This window comes from Planococcus citri, chromosome 5 (genome assembly GCF_950023065.1).
Source record: "Planococcus citri chromosome 5, ihPlaCitr1.1, whole genome shotgun sequence".
Taxonomy (NCBI): Eukaryota; Metazoa; Arthropoda; class Insecta; order Hemiptera; family Pseudococcidae; genus Planococcus; species Planococcus citri.
Window position 1 is genome coordinate 18819304 of NC_088681.1, and position 22716 is coordinate 18842019.

Consider the following 22716-nt stretch of genomic DNA (forward strand, 5'->3'; position numbering starts at 1 on the left):
TATCATGTATTTATGAACTCACGAAATAACCTAAAAGGTTAAAGTGAGTATAATTTCAAATAAACAACAAATGAAAGAATCTTCAATAATCAAAATGATCAAGCGATAACTTTAAATTCATTTTTTTTTTCAAATAGGTACCATACCTAACATAATTTTTGAGTATATGCTAGACTTCTCGATTGAAAATGTTTGGAATCTTATTCGTTGATTTGAATTACTCTGGGGCGTCCAAGTGCCTGGTGCTTGTAAAAATCAAATGCAAAAATATGAATATGGAAAAACAGCTGAAAGGATCGGTAAAGGAATTTGACCAAACTCTTTGAAAAAATTCCACGATTCAGCGATCTTTTCAATAATACCTTTTCAACTTATTTTTGAAGAGGATCAAAGTGAAAATGCCCCCTCTTTAAGGGCCAATATCACCCCTCCGGAAGCACCTTCGGAACTAAAATATTTTTCTGAGTAAGTAATTTTCAACTCTGAATGGAGATCTCTGCTGAATTTGATCAAAATTCGCTGATTGTTTTTGAGGCGATCCGCCCTAATGATCAGCAGAAAAAAATAATAAAAAGGATCTGATAAGCAAGTTGAGCAAAAAAAAAAAAGAGTTTCAACAATTTTCAAACAAAAAGAGCACACATTTTTAAACAGATAAGGCGGAAATGAATTTTTTACGTTTGGACTGGGGACGGGAGTACAAAAATTTATGGGGAGTTTCTTAAAACATCTAAAATGAAATCCATTTTAAATTGAGATGTAAGCTCACCACAGGCAGAATTATTCAATCCCACATATCTTACCACTATATAAATTTTTCAGAAAGTTATAAAATAGGTACACCTACGTACATAATACGTAGCTACGTACCCAACTCCATTAAAAACAAAACAAGTGATTGTTTCAGTAATCACATTACAATAATAGAATTAGTCTCCAATAAGCTTGAGATAGTGCATGAGTCAACATATACATAAAATAGGCAGACCATTATTCGTGTTGAAAAAAGAGGAAAACTCCGAGTTCACGTTGTCATTGAAATATATTATCCATCATTCATCACAAACAGATACCATCACATACACACACACAAAGAAAAAAAGAGACACCCACAAACTACTAATTAGCAAAAACTTATTGCCATCATCGTCACATTAATCGTGAGAATTCCGTATTTTTCAAAAATTCATAATTTACAAATTACGATGATCATTTTAGATAAGTAATTCGTGGTGCTCGTATTCGGTCGACTAATTGTACGTACATATAATCAGAAAGATATCTAGATTCACATATGGTGTACCTCTAATCATAATTTACGAGTAACACGACTAATTTTTAAAAAGCTTGAACTTACCCAACTGAGTGAGCTGATTTTTTTCAAGATAATAATGAACCTAAATCCCAAATAAATACGTGATTCTAAACTATAGGCAGGTATGTAGGTAGGTACCAATGCTAATGTAGACTACCTAGTTCACCTTTTGAATTAAACAATTTTTTACAAAAATCTTGTGTTTTTTTTGCACATTAAAAGCATCTTGACAAGACATGGCACAGGTCAAATTGAGAAAATTTTTCAACCGATGCACTTTTCGAAATATTAACATGGTTTAATTCAGCGTTTTAACAATCTAATTTCATGTTGTTGATGGTAAACATGACGTTTGAAACGTTTCCATTTGCTTTTTTCAACAAGAAGAGGTACCTATTTTAAACTTGACATTAATTTGTGAAAATTATACTATTTTATGAGTTAGGTAATTATGCTATTGTTTTTGCTTCACTTCACTCGCATTAGGTACCTACTTATAGACTCACTCGATTTCATCACGTCGTCGTCGGCGTTGGAACAATAGTCACAAATCGGTGAATATTCGATATTTTCAGCGATGATTCAACGTTAAATTGTACATATAATAAATAAATTGTACCTATACGAAATTTGATCGTCATCGAAAGACGGTTTAGGAAATCCATAGGCAGCAGGTATAGTGTAAGTACGCAGATAATAATTTATCATCGTCTGCCTGAAACAACAAAGAAAAAAAGTGTGTATAGCATGTAATGTGAATTATAGCTTCCGTGTGGACTTGCTGGCGAGGAGACCATCTGAATGTGTAATTATTGAGAGATGATTCTTTTTATGATTTGTTTACTGCGAATGAGTAGGTACACAAAGTCGCAGTTGGCATCGCTTAAGAATATTATAGATACGTTTACGTACCTATTAACATTACGATGTAGCTTAGTGTAATGGAAAAATATTTCATGGTTGGAAGAGAAGAGAAGAGATGACAGGGATAAATTTTTCAGTTGATATATTGCGGTTATCTGCAAGAAAAGAAAACGCAAAGGTGATGAGTTGAAAAATAATTAGGTATGTAATGAAGTTGGTGCAAACGTGTACTTTTGAGTTTTTATATACCTAATACATATTACGATATATCTACCTACGAGTTTTATGCACATTTTAAGTACATATTTTTTCCAATGATTCATACCTCATAAATAATTAAAATATGCCAACATAAAAAACGAAGTGCGAAAATTCGTTCATAAAGACGACGTGTGATCTTTTATTAATGACGGATTTGAAACATTGTTTTACTAACCTACATCATTATCAGAGTTGATTGTTTTCAATAAATTAAAAAAATAGAGCAAATAGAAGATCCAAAATGGATTCGGTAGATTGAACATAAAACCCTCATCGTAACCAAAATTTTATATCCTCGAGTAGGAACATTTTTGAATTTTTGAAAAATTTTTGAAAATTCAAATAGGTATCTACTTGAAAAAAAAAAAAAAATATTTTAAAAGATGTTTTCAAACCTTTTCATAAAACAAAAAATTTTCTTCAACTCCCACACATCAACAACTACTAGTTTTGGATCATTTTGGAGCCTCCAAAAATTTTTCAGAGCCAATAACCAAGTTAATAATACATTTAAATCTAATAACTTGTAAATAACCCTTGGGTTAGAAACAAAAATAAATGATACGAAAAGGAAACAAAATTCCTGAAACTTCACGTTGCTCTGGAGGTTTCAAAAATGGACTTGACCAATTTGTAGGTAAATTCTAAAAAATGAAAAAAAAAAGTTCTAAAAAGATCAAATTGTGACTGTTTTTAAATCAAATAACCATGTATGGTGTAGGACAATGTCTTGCCAAAAAAAAAAAAAAAACGGCTTGTTATGTAAGTATCATATCTATGAAACTATTTTTCATTTTTTCTAGACTAAAGAAATTGTTCAAAAAATCACTTTCGGACTCGCAAACAGTCGAGAGAGTGCCCAATAAGCAACGATGATTTTAAAAAAAAAAGAAACGAAAAGATGAAAAAGAATAATTATGATTCAAAAAAAGCTCAAGAAAATATTTTTCAATGAAATAAGTTCATCAATGTTACAACTTTTGATATTTTTTTTACAAATAATTCTAAGTGATTTATTTGTACGTTTTTCATCATAAATTAATGTCCACAAGTTTTGAATAAATTTTCACGTAAATTTGAAAAACGTTCTTTAAAATTTGATCAAAGCGAAACTTTCTTGTAAATTTTTTTAATATTAGGAAATTTCCAGATAACGTTTTCGTTACTTATCTAAGTAATTTCAACTCTGTCTCATTTTTCATTTTTGCTTAATTTTTCTCCAAAATTATTATACTTAAATTACGAAAAATTGCTGAATAAATCGTACAGTTGAAGTAACGAGTGACGAGGGAAAAAATCCTCTTCTAGTAAAAATAACAGTTTTTTTTTCAAAATATAGCCAACTTATCTTGAATTGTCTATAAAAAATGATAAGTAAATAAAAATGTAATAATTATTGACCAAGGTATAATTTCATTTTAGTTTCTGATTTTACTACGTTCTATGGATGAATAATCTACAACAAAATAAGGAAATTTTTGTGGCTAACGTCGATATTACAAACTAAGTACTCAAAATGTGAATATTAATACCCACAAAACCGCTTTATGAGTCACAGTTTTTTCCCAACCTAACGCGGTTTTTACAACTTATTTTAAATATGTATCTAAATGAAGTAAACGTGTACCTGATATGTTCATTTTTCTAATCTGTTCTGAAGTTTAAAAAAAAACAGTCAAGTATTTTCAAATGAATGAAGACTCGTTGACAAATAATCAAAATGAAAGTCGAACAATTCCCAGACCAGTATAGATAAATTAGATGACTGATAATTTAACTACATAGAATTTTGTACAGTTCACCTATTTCCCCGAAAGTAAACACCGAATCAATCTCCACACAGAAAATCTACCCTAAATAGTGGTTTTTCGAAACTTGATCGATTTGAATTTGAAAAAAAAACAACGCAAAATCATCGACCTGTAAGATGGATGATTTTTCAATTCTCATTAGACAAATATGAGGTGTCTGAACTCTGAAGTACCTATGAAGAATAATTTGCTTCTAAAGTTATCTTGAAATTGGACCCTTTCAAGTTTCATTTGTCTTTTCACAGAGTTACGTTTAAATTACATAGGTGTGTATTGTATGTAAATATTACTCACCTAAAGTACACTGCTATTTTAAATTCCTACAGACATAAGTAAATTGATAGCAATTGAGTCTCCAATTTTCTTCGCCATCAACAATTCATAATCCAAAGAATGAAACCACCGAAAAAACTTATAAATTATCTGAGGGATTCACGAAGGTACCATGCAGATATCACACCAACCACTAACGAGGATAACAGATGAAAAATCAGCGAACAATCCAACACCCTGGCCCTGGCATGACAAACATGTGACGCATTTTATCTGTCGAACATCAAAATTCAAAATATATGACGCATTGTTATTGCCAAAATATCAAACACTAAAGTCTAAAACTTGATGAATCGTTATTCACCAACACAATTGACGAAGATGGATAATTGAAGTTCACGTTGATGCGAACTACCTTCCTTCAAATTGCTGAGTAGGCAACCTAACCTAAGTAACCGGAGATTTGAACTTTGAAGGGACCAAGTTACGTATTCTCACGTAAAAAATTTGTTGTTTCCCATTTTGCTGAGAAATTCCAGAAATTTTTAAAGAGAAAGCCCTCATAAAGAATTTTTCAGGAGTGTTGGGGCTTGTCGAAAAACCTGCGTGAAATAAAATGATGGGATTTGACATTGACTTGGAGAAATCATTATCTTAAAATTATCGGGAATACATTTTGAAATGAGATATAGGCGATAATTACCTAATGATTGAATATTAGTTAGTACAGATCGTATTCGTAATTCGATTTCACTTTCAGTATTTATCAGAATAAACGTCTACCTACCTAGTTTTTCCTGGTGTTGATGTTGATTCAAGTTCAACGAGAAGAAGAAGGAGCCTATCGCTCATTTTGTACGGTTATTCTAAGGTTGTTTCTCTAATTTCCTTAATTTTTTCAGGATATTTTTCATTTTTAATGTAGGTGCTTGCTTACTGATTTGGCGAGTTTGAAAAGAGAAAAACAACTGCAATCCTACGTAATGGTCAACTTCGAGCTGATCATCTCGAAGTTGACCATTTTGAATACATTGCTGTTATTTTTTCCATATTAGTGAGTGTTTCAATTTGTTTGTTTTAGCATAAGTATTATACATATGACTGAAATTCTCAGGAAATTCTTGGTCCTAAAATGTTCCATGAACTCTTCGTCTCTTCGTCAACAAAAACGAGCATCCACTCCATCGTAATTTATCATTTTTTCGATCAGTGAGATGAGTAATCTCGCAATCAGACTCATCGAACGATTATTCGATCGATGCTTCAAAAATCTATCATCTTACATATCATATCTTCTTCGAAAATCAGAACAAAAGTAGATTAATTATTAATTTGATTTGAACAAATTTTTTAATTAAAATTTAAAAAATTTTCGTCAAATCGGAATTCGGTCAAAAATACGCTGAAACGAGCGCTCTCATCCGGCGATCGGAAACACCAAACACTATCTGACGAAACTGATAATGGTGTGTTGTCATACGATCGCATGTGAAGACCCATCATCATTCGTTAGTCATAATTTACTCCGAAAAGTAGAACATTGAGTAATTTCGGCTGATGTATATTTAAATCATAATGCTGTGACACGTACTTCAACTAATTCCTAATTCTGTACTGTTGCAAAGTACTGCTACGATGAAGTGCTTCACGAATCCGAGCAATCCCGGTGCTTTGAAGCTACTGATAGCGTCAAAATGTGGCCAAAAAGAAATACAAATCGATACAGTAAACGCTAAAGGTACGTATCACTTTACATCTTAATTAAAATACGTTCAATTCTAACCATTAACTCGTCATTTCAGACCAAAAATCTCACGGTTTCAAGAGATTACCGGTGTTAGAATTAGATAACGGTACGAAGATCTTTTCCAGCACCGCTGGCGCACGTTATTTGTTCAAACCTGATGATAATTTGAGTGAAAAAGTTGATGTGTGGTTGACGTGGGAATCCACCGTTCTACTAGTTAGTATTTCCATGGTTTACGTTTGATTTTGTTTTGGAGCTGTGTTTCATAACTATGTGTTTTTTCAGCCTGCTCTAGCTGCTTGTAATTTAGATAAGATTTCCGATAGTCCGGTGCTGAATGCTGTTAGCTTTATCGACGAAGCTGTAAAAAATAAAGTGTATTTAGTCGACGTAAGTATATCGATCGTACTCGTACTGGAAGATGATCTAGTCTTCGAAATAGTATAATATGTGTGATGATGTGTTTTAGGAACGGTTAACGGTCGCTGATGTTGTTCTGTGGAGTTCGTTATTTGCTCTTTTTACGGAACAGAATATTGTATCGCAGTATTTATCATCCAAACACAGTATTTTAAATTGGTTTAATAATCTAAAAGATTCGAAACCATTCAAGGTGAGTTTTCTGTTACTCAAACCAGTAATCGTGCCATATTCTACGGTTTATATTGATTTGTGGTGATGTTTTCAGGAATCGATTGCTATTTGGGGCCAGAAACAAGGCAACGAAGTATTCAAATCATTCGTAGAAGGTTGTTCGTATCCTTCAGTCGGTAACATGGAAAATGTTACTGTTACAGAAGAGGTAAACATCCTTCGTACATTTGCTCACAAGCTTAATAATACTTCCCCCTCTCGTAATCGTGTCTTTATTTCAATATAGAAAGAGACGGTGGTAACCGAAGCTGAAATAAACGAAGCCGAACAAGCCTGGCTTGGTAAACGGTCATCTCGTCCTAAACCGAGAAAATTCACTAAACCAGTGTAAGTGTTTTTGGAGGAACTGAAACGATGACCAGTTCAAGTCCGGTGTTAATCTTCGATTGGGTTTCAGATTACCTCAAGCTGGAGAGAAAAATATTTTAATTACCTCAGCATTACCTTACGTCAACAACGTTCCTCATTTGGGTAATATCATTGGCTGTGTACTTTCTGCTGATGTTTTTGCCAGGTTGGTTATCCGAATACTGGAACGATACTGATTTCTATAAATTCAACTTACATGGTTTCTTTCATTGATAGATATTGCAAGCTGCGGAATTGGAACGCTTTGTATATCGCTGGTACCGATGAATATGGAACTGCTACTGAAACTAAAGCATTAGAAGAGAAACTAACTCCTCGTCAAATATGTGATAAGTATTTTGAAATACATAAAGAAACGTACACGTGGTTCAATATTGATTTCGATTATTTTGGTCGTACGACTACCGATCTTCAGACAACGTAAGGATAACATTTGATTCATTTTCTAGCATCTAGTTTAGAATTTGCTTAGCTAATTTCAAATCTTGGTTTCAGAATCGCTCAAGATTTATTTTTACGGATTCATAAGAAAGGATACACGTCTACTGCATCAGTCGAGCAACTATTTTGCCAAAATTGCAGCCGGTTAGCTCTTCATCTGAGAAGATAATTCGTCAGTTACCTAATTCGATACTCATGTACATTTTTTCACGTTGATAGGTTTTTAGCTGATCGTTTTGTAGAAGGAACTTGTCCAAAATGTAAGTATGAAGATGCCCGAGGGGATCAATGTGACGGATGTGGTACTCTAATCAATGCTGTCGAATTGATCCAGCCACGTTGCAAAGTTTGCGGTAAAATGCCCGTAGTACAAAATTCCAACCAGCTTTTCTTAGAATTACCCAAGGCGAGTAGTCTATTGTTTCGGAATTTCTGTGTATTTATTTACTAGATTCCGACGCAATTTTAATTCACGTTAGCTTGAATTTTTTCCCTCGCTTCTTTGTATGTTTATCGTTTTATTGGAAAATGATAACGGTGATGACGAAATGCGAAACCGTGATCATGCACTCGAGTTCAAATATCCAACTTGAATCATTATACGTACTTAGTTGAGATCAAAGCGGAAACACGTGTTGGGTTAGTTTCGACGTAGAATTTTCAAAACTCGGTCGAGTTCTGATGCAATTCTACGTCGAAGTGTTCCCGTTGAAAAATTTAATTGTTTATTGACGATGAAGAAGAATCAAAATAAGTGTCGAAGATTGAAAATGGGGGGAAAAATCTGTATCGAGTCTTCCTTCTTCGGTCTGAGTTTTGTTATCAAAGACCTGATAAGGTCAATTCGAAATCAATAAATTCGAAATTATCTTCAGCTTTCGTTTCCTACGTTTCACAATGTTATTTTACTTATTAATTATCTTTTACAATGTGACACGAAAGTTCTCCGGCGGAATAATTAATAATTCAAGTGAGATATCGAGATGATTTATAGTTAAATTTGATGTATTTTTTTCAACTATCCCGCCATTAAAAAGGAACTTTAGTGTCACATTTTCTATTCATGTGTAAAATAAAATGGCCATTAAAGGCATAATTATTTTCACGAATTTTGCTTTCAGCATATTTCATGTATTGTAATTTTTCGCACGCTTTAAAAAATTATTTTTTTTACGTGCATTGCAGATAGATACGTTAGCTTTTTGTGTTTTGAGACCTACATGGTCGATTGGATCTTCAAGGTGGTAGTTTTTTTGTTCGTCTTCAAACCTTACCGTTTATTTTGTTGATAAGGTGATTGTAATCGTATTTCTCTTTTTTTGTGCATGCGTTAAGAATGTCTTTTTCAAATAAAAATAAAATAATTCGAGAAAAAAATTCCCAATATCCAAAAAAAAGAACACCCTCGAACGAAAATTTTGTCAAAATTACAGATCGAACCAGTTTTGCAAGAATGGATCAAGTCATCTTGCGATCATTGGAGCCATAATGCTCGAGAGATAACGAATTCTTGGCTGAAAGACGGTTTAAAAGCGAGATGTATCACGAGAGATTTAAAATGGGGTGTTCCGGTTCCTTTGAGCGGATTCGAGAAAAAAGTAAGCTCGTCTAAAATTTTAGTAACCGTGTAAACAAACCTTATCGATGATTCATTCGTGTTTTAATCTATTTCCGAAGGTATTCTACGTCTGGTTCGATGCTCCGATCGGTTACATGAGTATAACAGCTAATTACAGCGACGAATGGAGGAAATGGTGGCAACCTGCGAAAGAAACGCCTGTAACACTTTATCAGTTTATGGCTAAAGATAACGTTCCTTTCCATTCAGTCATGTTCCCAGCCACTTTGTTGGCCGTAGGTGAAAACTATCAACTAGTTAATCATATTTTCGCCACAGGTAACGATTTTTTTTTCACCGTAGACGGAATTGTTTCAAAGCTTCCTGTATCGATAAACGAGTGTTTTATGTTTTGATCGTAGAATATTTGAATTACGAAGATGGTAAATTCTCAAAATCCAGAGGCATCGGTGTGTTCGGTACCGACGCCAAGAACACCGGAATCCCTGCCGATATATTTAGATTCTATTTACTCTACATGAGACCGGAATCGCACGACTCGTCGTTCAGTTGGGTCGATTTAGCGACCAAACATAATACCGAATTATTAAATAATATCGGTAACTTCGTCAATAGGTTGGTAATCATTGAGAACTTCAATTTACCTCGATACGTTATTGAAATAATACTAAATCACGTCGTCATTTTCAGAGCATTGGTCTTCGACGAAAAATTCTTCAATTCGGTCATTCCGCCGATGAATATGGTCAAAGAAGATTACGTACTTTTAGCCTCGGTGACGCGGGAAATTCGTGGATACCATAGTGTGCTAGAGAATGGTAAATTACGCGATGGTATCAAATACATGTTGAATATCTCCAGACACGGTAACATTTACATGCAAACACTCAAACCGTGGGTATTAATAAAAGGCAACGATGAAGAAAAGTACGTAACATGAAATGATTTTTTAAATACTCAATTCTCAGCTATGATTTGGGTACTAAAATGTATCATTTTTACGCAGGAAACGTGCTGCCACCGTGATCGGTATTTTATGCAATGTGGCTGCCTTATTGGCTATTGTGATTCGTCCTTATATGCCAAATATCGCGAAAATCATGGCCGAACAGATGAACGCGTCGGAGGATCTTTTCGTCTTGACCGAAGATATGAATATTTTACTTCCAGAAGGGCATAAAATTGGAAAAGTAACGCGAAATTTTGATTCTCGTTATATTTCAATTTTGAAATGATCGATTATTCGATGATTTTCATCGTTTTTATTTCAGCCTGTTCCGATTTTCACGAAAATTGAACTCAGTACCGTTGAAACGTTGAAGAAAATGTTCTCAGGACGTCAAACATCGCCCCCAAAAGAACCGTCGAAGAAACCCGAAGAAACGTTCGCTGATTTACAATCCGCTTCTAAGGTTGCGGACAGTTTGAAGAAAATGGAAAATGCTATCACCGAACAAGTTAGTACATATTTCGGGCCAGTTTCCAAGATTTGAGTTTGCTTAATCTAACTTGGGGTATATTTTAGGGTAATTTGGTTCGAAACATGAAGAGTGGCGGAGCTCAGAAGGCGGAATGGCAACCTCATGTTAACGCTTTGCTCGATATGAAAAAACAATACGAAGAATTGAAAAAAGTTCAAGCATCTTTGGCGAATAACGTATCGCCCGCTAGTACTGAAGAACCGGTCAAGAATGGGGAATGTCAAGATAAAGAACAAGAAATAATTAGATTAGAAGAAGGCATTAAAACGCTGGTATGGTTTTTGTTCACCTACGATAAACGTTTTAAAATTGAAACCCAGTAAATGAATGATAAAAATCAAAACAGCAAGAAAAAGCTAACGAGAAGTATTTTAATCATGAAGAAAATATTAGTCGGGGAGCCCACTTGAAGATAAATTGCACCCACACCCCCCCCCCCCGGTCGATCCTCCGAAGCAACTTTTTTCTTACAGGGGGAGTCCTAAGGAACATTTTTAGCCCTTGCACTCAAAAAAAAAGCGACCCTACTTACAAAATGGCGGCCATTTTGATTGACAGGTCAGCCGAAATCGCAGATTTTGCGTTCCAACATAGGACTTGCACAAAATTTTTCACAACTGTACACAGGTAGATCGAAAGATCAAGCAAAAATTCATCACCTGTCAACATTTCAAGTGCTAAAGTGCGTTTTTCGATTTTTGGTGAATTTTTGAAAATCAAATTCAGGCCAAAAATGAGGGTAAAAATCAAAATTTTACCAAATTGACCAAGAAAGCTGAAATTTGGAATACACCCTATTTTCGACATGCCAAATCGATTGGAAACTGTTTCAAACTGTTTTGAGCAGTTCTGGAGCCTCCAGAAGATTTTTGAAAACTTGAAATTCCCAAAAAATTTCATCAAGTAGAGTTGGAGCCGAAATTTACTCTGAAAACTAATTTCAATACGCTACGAAGTCAACTACAAGGGGAATTTAAATTGTTTTGGAGCATCCAGCGATTTTTTGAAAATTGCTGGAGCCTCTAGGAGATTTTTGAAACTTTAAATTTCCTAAAAATTTCATCAAACGGATATGGAAAGTCAAAATTCATTCTACAAACTAATTTCAATATTTCAAGTCGTTTTGGAGCCTCCAGCGACTTTTTGAGAGGTCATGTGGTGTTTTTAGGAAAATTGAAATTTCCAAAAAGTAGCTGGAAGCTTCAAAATTATTTAAAACCATTTGAAACAACCATGTAGTCGACTTCATATCGTATTGAAATTAGTTTGCAAAGTAAATTTCAGCTTGCCAACTCCATTTGGTAAAATGTTGCGGGAATTTCAAGTTTCAAAAATCTACTGGAGGCTCCAGTAATTTTTAAAAAGTCGCTGGAGGCTCCAAAATGATTTGAACCCACTTGAAGTCGTCTTCTGAGGATGTTAAAATTGGAGTGTAGAGTAAATTTCAGCTTTCCATCGCCATTTGATGAAATTTTGTTAAAATTTAAAGTTTCAAAAATCTGATGGAGGCTCCAGGAATTATCAAAAAGTCGGCGGAGGCTACAAAACGACTTGAAATTCACCTGCAGTACTTCGTAGCGCATTGAAATTTGATTACAGAATAAATTTCAGCTTTACAACTCCATTTTGGTGAAATTTTGTAGGAATTTCGAGTTTCAAAAATCTGCTGGAGGCTCCAGAACTGCTCAAAACAGTTTGAAACAGTTTCCAATCGATTTGGCATGTCGAAAATAACTTAAGTGGGCTCCCCGACTTCATAGGAAGATGTGCTCGACTCCTCGGGTTTTAGCGGTGGGGGGGGGGAGAGTGTTGTTATATTGTACGTACCTCAATAATTTATTTAATCATTCTTGAATAGAGAATAGGGGTCATTTTTGTTCATCCATTTACTGAACTATCAAGTTAAATGATTGTTTAATACGAGTTAACGTTATCTGTGTATTTTCACTTTTCAGGGCGATAAAATCCGAACGTCGAAGACTAATAAAGAAAGTAAAGAAGTATGGGGACCATTTTTAACAGAGATGTTAGATTTGAAAAACAAATTAGCTCAACTGAAGCCTTCTGCTGAGCCAGCAGCACCTTCTAAGAAGGGAAAGAAGAAATCATAGGTTTAAGTGAGACCGTGTTTGAATTTATTTATTTATTTAATATTTTGTCTGTCTCAATAAACGTCTATTTATTTGTCATTCGTGTTGATATTTTGAATTTATCAATTTAAATTATGAAGAGTAAATGAAGCATTGAAATGATGAAACTAATCTTGGCTGAAACTTGGCGTTTGAAATGGATAATTTCGAAATTTTGCTGAAGGCCACAAAGTGGAAATAATATGTTGTAATTTTCATTTCAAATGATCTGTACCTAATTGAATATATTTTCAACGATTATTTCATATTTGTGATTGTGATTTTCATGGATCTTACACAACTGGTTATCAATGTTCGGTTAGAATTAGCTTAATGGAAGACTAATTGGTTGCTTTGAATATATGTATATCTTGAAACAGGAAAATCCATGAGCATTGAAATCAATCTATTGAACTGTCAAGATCCCTTCGTAAGAATATCAGTTTGTCAATTCATTTATGATTAGAAAACTAAATCTTCTATGGTCCTTCGTATTGGATTTGATCAAATGAGGAATACACAATACACATTCAAAGCTGAGTGATGAGAATTGGATATTTATGATAACGAATTACGCTCATGTCATGAAGTTTTATCAAACTCTTTACATCAGGTTCATCTAAAAGCTTTCTAAATTTGACTAAAATCCAAGAATAATTTCAATATTATCTAATAATTAAAAAAAAAAAAACACTTGAACACTAAACCAATATCTCAAAATCAAAATATTTCCAAGTTCAACGAAGCTGCTCGAACATCAACGAAGTTACCCGAACCTACCTATTTACTTTTTTCATCGAACCATATGTTTGAACCTTCAATCTACAACACAATGATAAATAATTCAGACGTTACTTAATCAGTGGTTATCGTTAACTATATACTTTGTTGCATACTTCGATGTCATTAAACGATCGAAATCATACAAGATGACAGTAAAAACTTACGACACGTTTGGTAAGTAAAATCCTATCATAATCATTCTACCTGCTAAATTTTAAGCTAACAAACTGACCAACTCACATTTCAGGTGACAATGCTGAAAATGACGAGAAAAACTGCTCTGGCTCTTGTGAGAAAAAAGCCATCTTCGCCTTGTTAATTTGCGCTATAATAGCTCTAGGCTTTGTATTAGTGGAATACTACGAGGCCTCATCATCTTTACCCAGAGTATGGCGAAATCAAAGCTGGGATTATTTACTGTTCACCCAACAATGGCCAATTTCATATTGTACCGAATACACAGAAGAGAAAAAAGAACCTGTAACTGAATGCAATTTCGCCGATGATAGATATGCTTGGACGATACATGGAATATGGTAAAAAAAAACTCTTCATCATTTACCCAACCTAACACCAACAAGTGGCTTATGGTAGAATATTTTTACTCATTGTTTATTTATCTCGAAACGATTGTGTCGCGTGTCGAGTACGTTGTTTATTTCTAGTTTTACTAACATTACCGTTTATGACGTATTACGAAAGCGATAAGATTACGATGGATAAACGAATACCGCCGTTATGTTTATAAATTTCTTTATTTTATAGGCCAAGCCGAAGTAATAGCGCAGATTATCCGCAGTTTTGTGGCAGAATACCCTTTAATGCTAGCGCCTTAGCTCCGATCGAAGATGAATTAGAAGAGCATTGGCAGACGATTCAGAAAGATGCCAAAGTGACTTATCTCTGGAAACACGAATGGCTAAAACATGGCACTTGTGCTGCTCAAATCGAAGCACTGAATTCGGAAATTAAATATTTTAGCCAAGGGTTAGCCTGGAATAAACAGTATAATGTCACCGATGCTTTTACTAAATGCGGAATATATCCGGATGATGGTAAATTGTACACTAGTGAGCAAATTATACAATGCGTTCAGCAGAATTTCAACGTCGAGCCTCAAATTTTCTGCCAGCTCGATACTGTAAGTAGATAACAGCTATTTATCAATTTTATCGACTGGAGATTAAACATGTTTTTTTCACAGGTTCGTAATGAGCTACTCCTCACTGAAGTTCGCTTCTGCTTTGATAAGGAATTAAATTTAAAAGGTTGCGATACTTTCGGAGCAACGTTACATTGTAACGGAGAGTTCATTTATCCCGGTACGGTTGCGGAATCGTAAAATTCGATTTATACGAGAAGACTGATTATTCTTTACCTATAATTTTATCGAGATTTTAATTTTAATTTGGAGAGTATTTTTTTTTTTTCGTTTTACAATGCTGCAAACACTAAACGAAGATCTTCGTAATTTATCATTTTTAAATCCGATTTTATTAATTATTATAATCTAGTCAAAATTTTAAACGCAATTCTTTTATTTTTATCATAGTTTGGTATAGTTAATTACCTAATTCGTAAGTATTGAATGTGTACTGTTATCAATTATCGTTTTTAATTTCGAACATCGTGGTTTATTTAATTGTTCAAATTGGATTTTGATTTTTTATAAGAAAGAATGAAAAAACATATCTTATATTTATAGGTAATTTTGCTATATTTTTCTTTTCTGTAACCTTGATGGATTTTTCATTTTAATATAATTGTGTATATTTTTGAATTATTTTTAATTTTTTTTTCTCGAAAAATATTTTACGAAGACAGACAGTAAAATTTTTCATCATTTTGCTTCCTAAAATTCGCAGAATAAGTTTCATTTTAGTTCGAGAAAAAAACTCCGAATATTGAAAGGTCGAAGCTTTAAAACGGAACGCGAACCAGCTGCGAACTTTGCCGAATACTAACGAATTCTTTCGACACTGCGTTATCTCCAAAAATATTGATCCAGGAAAGAAAGTTCCAGTTTTAAAGTTGTTTCAAGGTGTTGTTTTGTATTTCATTCTACTATATGAAATTACCTATTTAACTTCTCGAATACTTTATGTTTAGTGTTTTATAAGCTAAAATGCCTCAAAACATCCATATTAATAGTAAGTGTAAAATATAATCGTATTTTTATTTCTCTAGGGACTTAATTTCGTCATTACGTTTTCTGCAGGAGTACCTCCGGAAGAAGAACCTAAACTGGAAAATGGTATTCCGCAACCTAAAGTGACCAACGATACTAATCCTCGAATCTGTTATAATCCTAACGATGTCCATATGCAAGTACAAGAACGAAAAACATCACGTCGTGTCAAAGTAGCTGTGATTTTTTGCATCCTCATCGCAGCATATGTGTTACTCAATAGACGTTCGTGCGATCGTTATTTTACGAAGGAGGATTTAATCGATATGCATTTTCCTTCGGATTCGGAATGGAATAAGGTGCATTCGTGGAATGATTTATTATTCAGTCAGTTTAGGAATAAGTATGGCTGGATGATTAATAATATTTGGTAAGCGAATATTTATTTATATACCTACTTCTTATTATTTCACTCTGAACCCTTTATTGCACTTTACACGAATTTTGTTTACATTTTATAGGACCGTTGAAAGTACCGATTCCAATTCCAATTCACCTAAGCAGCATTGCAGAATACCATTAATTTTTCGAAAAGCCGAATCAATCGTTTATCATAATTCGAAAATTAGAAACAGAATGATCAGTCGCTGGCCACCGGATTACAACAAGCAGTACACCTATGGACACACTTGTGCGACTCAAATCGAGCCTTTAGACAGCGAATACAAATTTTTAAACCAAGGAGCCGAATGGCACGATCATTATAATATTAACGAAACGTTGGGCAAATGTCACATAGTCCCGAACGACTCGAAAATGTACAATTATACTCAAGTCCACGATTGTTTTATGAATCGTTTCAACGTCGAGGTCAAAATTGGATGCAGAAATGAAACGGTGGGTGAATTTTTCCAAATCGAGGGGAATTTTAATACACGTAAATACCTATCTAGAGCTTCGAAGATTAAAATTTGGAAATTATTTTAATTTTTTTACAGATATCAACTAGACATACGTTGTACGAATTTGGATTTTGTTTCGATCAGAGTATGAATTTGAAAAATTGTACCAATGTGGGTGATTCGTATCTAGGATTTCAGTATTGTGCAGAAGAATTCACCTATCCTGTCACATCCCCGTTTTAATATGGAGAGCCCATTCAATACCATTAAGAAGGCTGATTAGGTACCTATCTGTAGATTACTTAATCTTGTATTTTTGAATTTTTTCATAAATTCTGAAGTCTGAACGTTGTTAAATCAGACAAGGGAACCTCTTAACTTCTTAAGGTGTCACACTCCGATTTGAACGGGACCACGATTTTTGGAAAGAGCATAGTCTAAAACCCCCAAAACCAAATTTTCAGCTGACCAAGTTCATTTTTCGATTTTTGGCGAATTTTTGAAAATTCAAAATTGACTATTTTTGGCGATTTATGCTTTTTTTTTAAAAAGTACGTACTTGATCAATAAAAATGGTCAAAATAAGTCCGAAAACTAATATTAATTACCCAAATCCAAATTTCACCATTTCCAGCCATTCTGGAGCCTCCGGCGCGATTTTTCGATTTCTCCAGAATTTTGAATTTGCTCCAGAAGGCGTGAATATGAAGTTGGGCAGCTAAAAATCGAGTTGTATATAACACTCGACCTGTTTAACGAGTTTATCCACATTTGAGACGATTTTGAGAGTGACACCTCAAAAGTGCCTTTTTGACCAGATTTTTTCAAAATTGAAAAATTCAAAAAATCAAAAGTTTCCTGCTTTTGTGGAAATTTTTGAAATTCACCCGAATCGCTGTATTTTATCCGTAACTAACCCCCCAAATCAAAATCTCTCAATTTCCAGCCGTTCTGGAGCCTCCAGCGCGATATTTCAATTTCTCCAGAGTTTTGCATTTGCTCCAGAAGGCGTGAATATGCAATTGGGCAGCTAAAAATCGAGTTGTATACTACACTCGACTTGTTTAACGAGTTTATCCAAATTTGAGCCGATTTTGAGAGTGACAACTCGAAAGTGGCTTTTTGACCAGCTTTTTTCAAAATTAAAAAATCAAAAAAATCAAAAGTTTCCCGTTTGTGTGAAAATTTTTTAAATTTACGTGAATCGCTGTATTTTGTCCAAAACTAACACCCCCCCCCCCAAATACAAATTTCACAATTTCCAGTCGTTCTGGAGCCTCCAGCGCGATTTTTAAATTACTCCTGAATTTTGAATTTGCTCCAAAAGACGTAAATATGCAGTTGGGCAGCTAAAAATCGAGTGGTGTATTATACTCGACCTGTTTAATGAGTTTATCCACATTTGAGCCGATTTTGAGAGTGACAACTCGAAAGTGGCTTTTTGACCAGCTTTTTTCAAAATTAAAAAATCAAAAAAATCAAAAGTTTCCTACCCGTTTGTGTGAAAATTTTTTAAATTTACGTGAATCGCTGTATTTTGTCCAAAACTAACACCCCCTCCCCCCCCCCAATACAAATTTCACAATTTCCAGTCGTTCTGGAGCCTCCAGCGCGATTTTTAAATTACTCCTGAATTTTGAATTTGCTCCAAAAGACGTAAATATGCAGTTGGACAGCTAAAAATCGAGTGGTGTATTATACTCGACCTGTTTGATGAGTTTATCCACATTTGAGCCGATTTTGAGAGTGACAACTCGAAAGTGGCTTTTTGACCAGCTTTTTTCAAAATTAAAAAATCAAAAAAATCAAAAGATAACCGTTTGTGAGGAAATTTTTGAAATTTGCGCGAATCACTGTATTTCTTCAAGAACTAACCCCCGGAGCGCAAATTCTACCATTTCCAGCCGTTTTGGAGCGAGAGTGACACCTCAAAAAACCACTCTTGACGTGTCACTTTGAAAATCGGCTCAAATGTGGATAAACTCGTTAAACAGGTCGAATGTAATGTACAACTCGATTTTTAGCTGCCCAACTTCACATTCACGCCTTCTGGAGCAGATTCAAAATTCTGGAGAAATTGAAAAATCGCGCCGGAGGCTCCAGAATGGCTGGAAATTGTGAAATTTGGATTTGGATAGTTAACATTTGTTTTCGGATTCATTTTGACCATTTTTATTGATCGAGTACGTACTTTTTTTAAAAAAAGCATAAATCGCCAAAAACAGTCAATTTTGAATTTTCAAAAATTCGCCAAAAATCGAAAAATGAACTTGGGCAGCTGAAAATTTGATTTTGGGGGTTTTAGACTATGCTCTTTCCAAAAATCGCAGCCCCGTTCAAATCAGAGTGTGACACCTCAAGAGGTTCCCTTGTGAGCTTTTATTTTATTTAGGTATTTATCTTTTTTTTTTGGTTACTCTGCTATTTGCTACTGAAATTATGATTTTATTTATATTGTTATTCTATTTTAATATATATTTTTGTTATTTTTCCCCTCAAAATAGGTATAGATTTTCATTTTTAAAGCTTTCAAATTACCATACGAATACTGCCGAATTATAACGAACGAATGCGGGGAATTAATTCACCGCGGAGTTATTGTCAAAATCAAACGACAGTGCAGAAACATAGAGCTGTGATACAAAATTGAAAAAACTCAACACTGAAATATTTTCAAAAAATTATTTTTTAAAATACTTACTTACCCTACCTAAAAAATTCCAAGATGCAAAATCGAAAGACTGTTTGTGAGTACCTACCTATAGTATTTTCCTGATTTAATTATTGTTCTAATGTGTCACAACATCCACAAATTAACCACACCTGCTGCTCAATTACAGGTGAAAATATTTACGAAAGTGTTCGTAGAAGATGGATGTTTCTTTTGGGAATATTTTGTGTATTCGTTTGCCTAGCTTTGGTCATATGGGTGATACAGTGCAACTACAGCAATTCGTCCACATCCAGAAATCAACCAACATCGAATAAAACCTTCGATTTATTGCTGCTCTCTTTGTCCTGGCCAATTTCATTTTGCAGATCACTCGCTGAAAAACGTGCAGGTGGTACTGAGACGTGTGTTTTACCAAAAAATGGAAATAATTGGTTAATACATGGACTTTGGTGAGTGAATAGAGAAGTACCTACTTGATATCTTACTTATACATGTTGATGAGTTGAATCGTAGGTACCTATTTTAAATCCTAATACGTGACTTTTTAAACAGGCCAAATAAAATGGGGTACTGCTCTCCATCTTCGTTTAATGAAACCGAACTGAAACCGATACGAGCTGAGTTAGAGGAATATTGGCTAACAATGCTCGAAAACAGCACCAATGCAGATTTCTGGAAACACGAATGGTTGAAACATGGTACTTGTGCCTTACAATGTGAGGTAATCAACACGCAGCTGAAATATTTTCGACGCAGTTTAGAACTGTATAAACAATACAATGTTACTAAAGCATTGGCCGAGTGCGGTATACATCCAAACGACTGGAAATTATATAAAAATAATGAATTTGTGGATTGTTTTAAGAAACATTTCAATATTCATCCTCAACTATCTTGCAAAAGGGTAAGGATATTCTTACTAGGTACCTAATAGTTCATTTTATGTAAATCATTCGAATGAAATGAATAATGATTACCATCTTCTTACATTACAGATGCGGAATGAGGAGACGTTACAAGAAATAAGACTCTGTTTCGATGAGAATTTGATCTTACGAGATTGTGATAAATATGCCCAAGAGTATTGCTTGGAAAATTTCTTATATCCATCCATCATTGAACCCAAAGTTTAAAGTGTATCTACCTATTTGGTTACGTATTCAGTATTAGGATGGTATTATAGCATTTCAACTTTTATGTTACCTATCTAAAGTGATAAGTTTTACGTATGTAAGGTTTAACCCTAGTTGTGTTGTGTTTAATCTAGTCAAATTTAAAACAATTCGAGTATTGAAAAAAATATAGAAATCATTTCTCTGTTTCAACTTTTTCTAGCCTTGACGGATTATTATTTTTAAAATCTAGGTGTAGGTACCTATTTTATGATTAGTTAAGTTTTTTTTACGCTGACTGTACATGTATATTTTATGCTTATTCGTATTTTGAATATAAATATTGTAAATTGTACTTTGCTTTTATTTTTTTCATAGGTACCAATATTGTGACTAAATGCAAATTTTACACATTCGAATGTATCATTTTGAAGACCACACATGAGCCATTAAGCTCCACTTCAACTGTTTGATAATCCTCGCAGATATGTCTACTTGAGTTTGAAATTAAAAATCGAAGTATTCGAATTCAAACTATAAAAGGATTACCATATCAGCAGAAAATTTATTCATCGTTGAACTGATAAGTCGAATCATTCAATATGTAGAGAAATGTCATTTACGCAATTTTTATTGATTTTATTTTCAAGTGCAACATGGGTTTAGGATTACAAAAAAAAAACCATTTGAGCTTTATAGGAAAGGAACAGCAAAAGTTTAAATTTGAGAGATTTTCAAATTTTCAATTCGATCAAACAGTGTATTTGTATGTAACTTAGATAGGCATTCATGAGTTTAAAATTTTAATTTTTCACTGAATAGCATTGTTGCTGTTTATTTATAATTTTTTTTTCAAATGTTTAAAACAGTCGTATTAAGTTATGGGTCATTCCACCTCAACTCAACCAACGTTTTTGAGTCATGTCCTTCGATTTCGCTCAAATTTTTCTTAGGTACAATATCTACACCTATACCCACTCAATAAATGAGAAACCCTCAATCAGTTTGATCCCAGCCCCCTCAGAGGAGGAGCTTCCATTATTTTCACATTGTCTCGAGGTACTCAACTTCAGCAGCCCATTCCTCCAAAATTATGATACTTTGATCAAAACTGATTTCACAGTTCGAAAGGGCATTGCATTCTAAACTTTTTAAGCATTTTGAAATTTTCAAAATGACGCTGTAAGTGGCAGCTACCATTTAAAATTCTGAAAAAATTCCCATAGATGTACCTTTAGATGTCTTCTCGAAGTATTCAATTTTCGAAATGGGATCTTTAAGTGGAGAGGGAGCACCCCCTTCCCCAGATTTGGGCAAAAATTTCAAAAAAAAAATCTGGGGCGTGTGATATATCAAATTATATGTTTTTGGTGACGCTGAACACGAATATGACGTCAAATTTTTGATTGGACCCCATCCGCGGCCCCCAGCACCTCACCAAATGGGGTAAAAGTTCAAAAAAGGGCTTTGTTCGTGCGACACATAAAACAGTATGTTTTTGGTGTCGCTGAACACGGATATAACGTCACATTTTTAACTGGACCTCATCCACGACCCCCCCCCCAACCTTCCCAAAGAGGTTAACCTAAAAAAATTGTTTCATTCGTGTGGCACATGAAATAGTATGTTTTCCATATGGCTGAACACGAATATAGCCTTAGTTTTTCAAATTTACCTAACCCACGGCTCCCAGAACCTCTCCCAATGGGTAAAAAAGCAAAAAATTTGTTGGAGACCGTGGATGGAATCCAATCAAAAATCTGACGTCATATTCGTGTCCAGCGTTACTAAAAACGTAGAATTCGATATATCACATGCCCCAGATTTTGTTTCGAAAGTTTTGCCCAAAATTGGGGGAGCGGGTGCTCCCCCTCCATTAAGAGATCCCATCTCGAAACTTGAATATTTCGAAAAAGCATCAAAAGGTACATCTATGGAAATTTTTTCAGAATTTTAAATGGTAGCTCCCACTTACATGCGCCATTCTAAATTTTGAACTCTCAATTCCAAAGTTCAACTTTCAACTTTTGACAATTTCAAAATACTTAAAAAGTTCAAAATGCAATACCCTTTCGAACTGTGAAATCAGTTTTGATAAAAGTATCATAGCTTTGGAGGAATGCGCTGTTGAAGTTGAGTACCCCGAGACAATGTGAAAATAATGGAAGCCCCCCCCCCACCCGTCCCCTGAGG

At 34.2% G+C, this 22716-nt stretch overlaps 4 protein-coding genes and 1 long non-coding RNA gene across 7 annotated transcripts in view; 3 read left to right on the plus strand and 2 right to left on the minus strand.

The window, feature by feature from the left end:
• Positions 1–1469, minus strand: part of LOC135846514 (alpha-tocopherol transfer protein-like) — a 58707-nt gene extending 57238 nt beyond the window's left edge. Inside the window, exon 1 of the mRNA XM_065365647.1 lies at positions 1358–1469. The gene's annotated coding sequence lies outside the window, so the exon portion shown is untranslated. The remainder of the gene's footprint in view (positions 1–1357) is intronic.
• Positions 1470–1822: 353 nt separating this feature from the next.
• LOC135846519 (uncharacterized) lies at positions 1823–4935 on the minus strand. Its single transcript, XR_010558974.1, has 3 exons — positions 4546–4935; positions 2228–2334; positions 1823–2030 (listed from the first exon to the last, which is right to left on the minus strand). It is a non-coding gene; the product is annotated as an uncharacterized LOC135846519 (long non-coding RNA).
• Positions 4936–5315: 380 nt separating this feature from the next.
• Positions 5316–12984, plus strand: MetRS (methionyl-tRNA synthetase 1). 2 transcript variants are annotated; one of them, XM_065365641.1, is made up of 19 exons: positions 5316–5395; positions 6150–6262; positions 6327–6487; positions 6557–6661; positions 6741–6884; positions 6960–7073; positions 7152–7252; positions 7323–7439; positions 7511–7714; positions 7790–7879; positions 7955–8141; positions 9169–9333; positions 9413–9632; positions 9716–9929; positions 10005–10241; positions 10321–10504; positions 10586–10771; positions 10840–11067; positions 12751–12984. In XM_065365641.1, exons 1-19 carry the CDS (start codon positions 5331–5333, stop codon positions 12904–12906), a joined length of 2991 nt encoding a protein of 996 aa, XP_065221713.1. In that variant the 5' UTR covers positions 5316–5330; the 3' UTR covers positions 12907–12984. The 2 variants fall into 2 exon arrangements, with proteins under 2 accessions (XP_065221713.1, XP_065221712.1); XM_065365640.1 differs by lacking the exon at positions 5316–5395 and adding an exon at positions 5423–5578.
• A 722-nt stretch (positions 12985–13706) lies between these two features.
• Positions 13707–20878, plus strand: LOC135848331 (uncharacterized). Its single transcript, XM_065368229.1, has 7 exons — positions 13707–13881; positions 13955–14243; positions 14473–14848; positions 14912–15029; positions 19578–19860; positions 19964–20315; positions 20407–20878. Exons 1-7 carry the CDS (start codon positions 13854–13856, stop codon positions 20542–20544), a joined length of 1584 nt encoding a protein of 527 aa, XP_065224301.1. The 5' UTR covers positions 13707–13853; the 3' UTR covers positions 20545–20878.
• Positions 15046–19466, plus strand: LOC135846516 (ribonuclease Oy-like). Of its 2 annotated transcripts, none has more exons than XM_065365651.1 (5): positions 15046–15857; positions 15926–16265; positions 16357–16732; positions 16834–17020; positions 19242–19466. In XM_065365651.1, the coding sequence occupies exons 1-4, from the start codon at positions 15833–15835 to the stop codon at positions 16978–16980; spliced, it is 888 nt and encodes a 295-aa protein (XP_065221723.1). In that variant the 5' UTR covers positions 15046–15832; the 3' UTR covers positions 16981–17020; positions 19242–19466. The 2 variants fall into 2 exon arrangements, with proteins under 2 accessions (XP_065221723.1, XP_065221724.1); XM_065365652.1 differs by having other exon boundaries at positions 15046–15748.
• Positions 20879–22716: the final 1838 nt, after the last annotated feature.

Excerpts from the sequence above, each read along its gene's own strand:
- LOC135848331 (XM_065368229.1), top strand. The coding sequence starts at position 13,854 with ATGACAGTAAAAACTTACGACACGTTTG. Across the intron at positions 14,244-14,472 it reads TGGACGATACATGGAATATG|GCCAAGCCGAAGTAATAGCG; the intron begins GTAAAAAAAAAC and ends TTTATTTTATAG. Across the intron at positions 15,030-19,577 it reads CGGAGAGTTCATTTATCCCG|GTGAAAATATTTACGAAAGT; the intron begins GTACGGTTGCGG and ends GCTCAATTACAG.
- MetRS (XM_065365640.1), top strand. The coding sequence starts at position 5,508 with ATGGTCAACTTCGAGCTGATCATCTCGAAGTTGACCATTTTGAATACA. Across the intron at positions 5,579-6,149 it reads CTGTTATTTTTTCCATATTA|TACTGCTACGATGAAGTGCT; the intron begins GTGAGTGTTTCA and ends ACTGTTGCAAAG. Across the intron at positions 11,068-12,750 it reads AAGAAGGCATTAAAACGCTG|GGCGATAAAATCCGAACGTC; the intron begins GTATGGTTTTTG and ends TTCACTTTTCAG.
- LOC135846516 (XM_065365651.1), top strand. The coding sequence starts at position 15,833 with ATGCCTCAAAACATCCATATTAATA. Across the intron at positions 16,266-16,356 it reads TGGATGATTAATAATATTTG|GACCGTTGAAAGTACCGATT; the intron begins GTAAGCGAATAT and ends TACATTTTATAG. Across the intron at positions 16,733-16,833 it reads TTGGATGCAGAAATGAAACG|ATATCAACTAGACATACGTT; the intron begins GTGGGTGAATTT and ends ATTTTTTTACAG.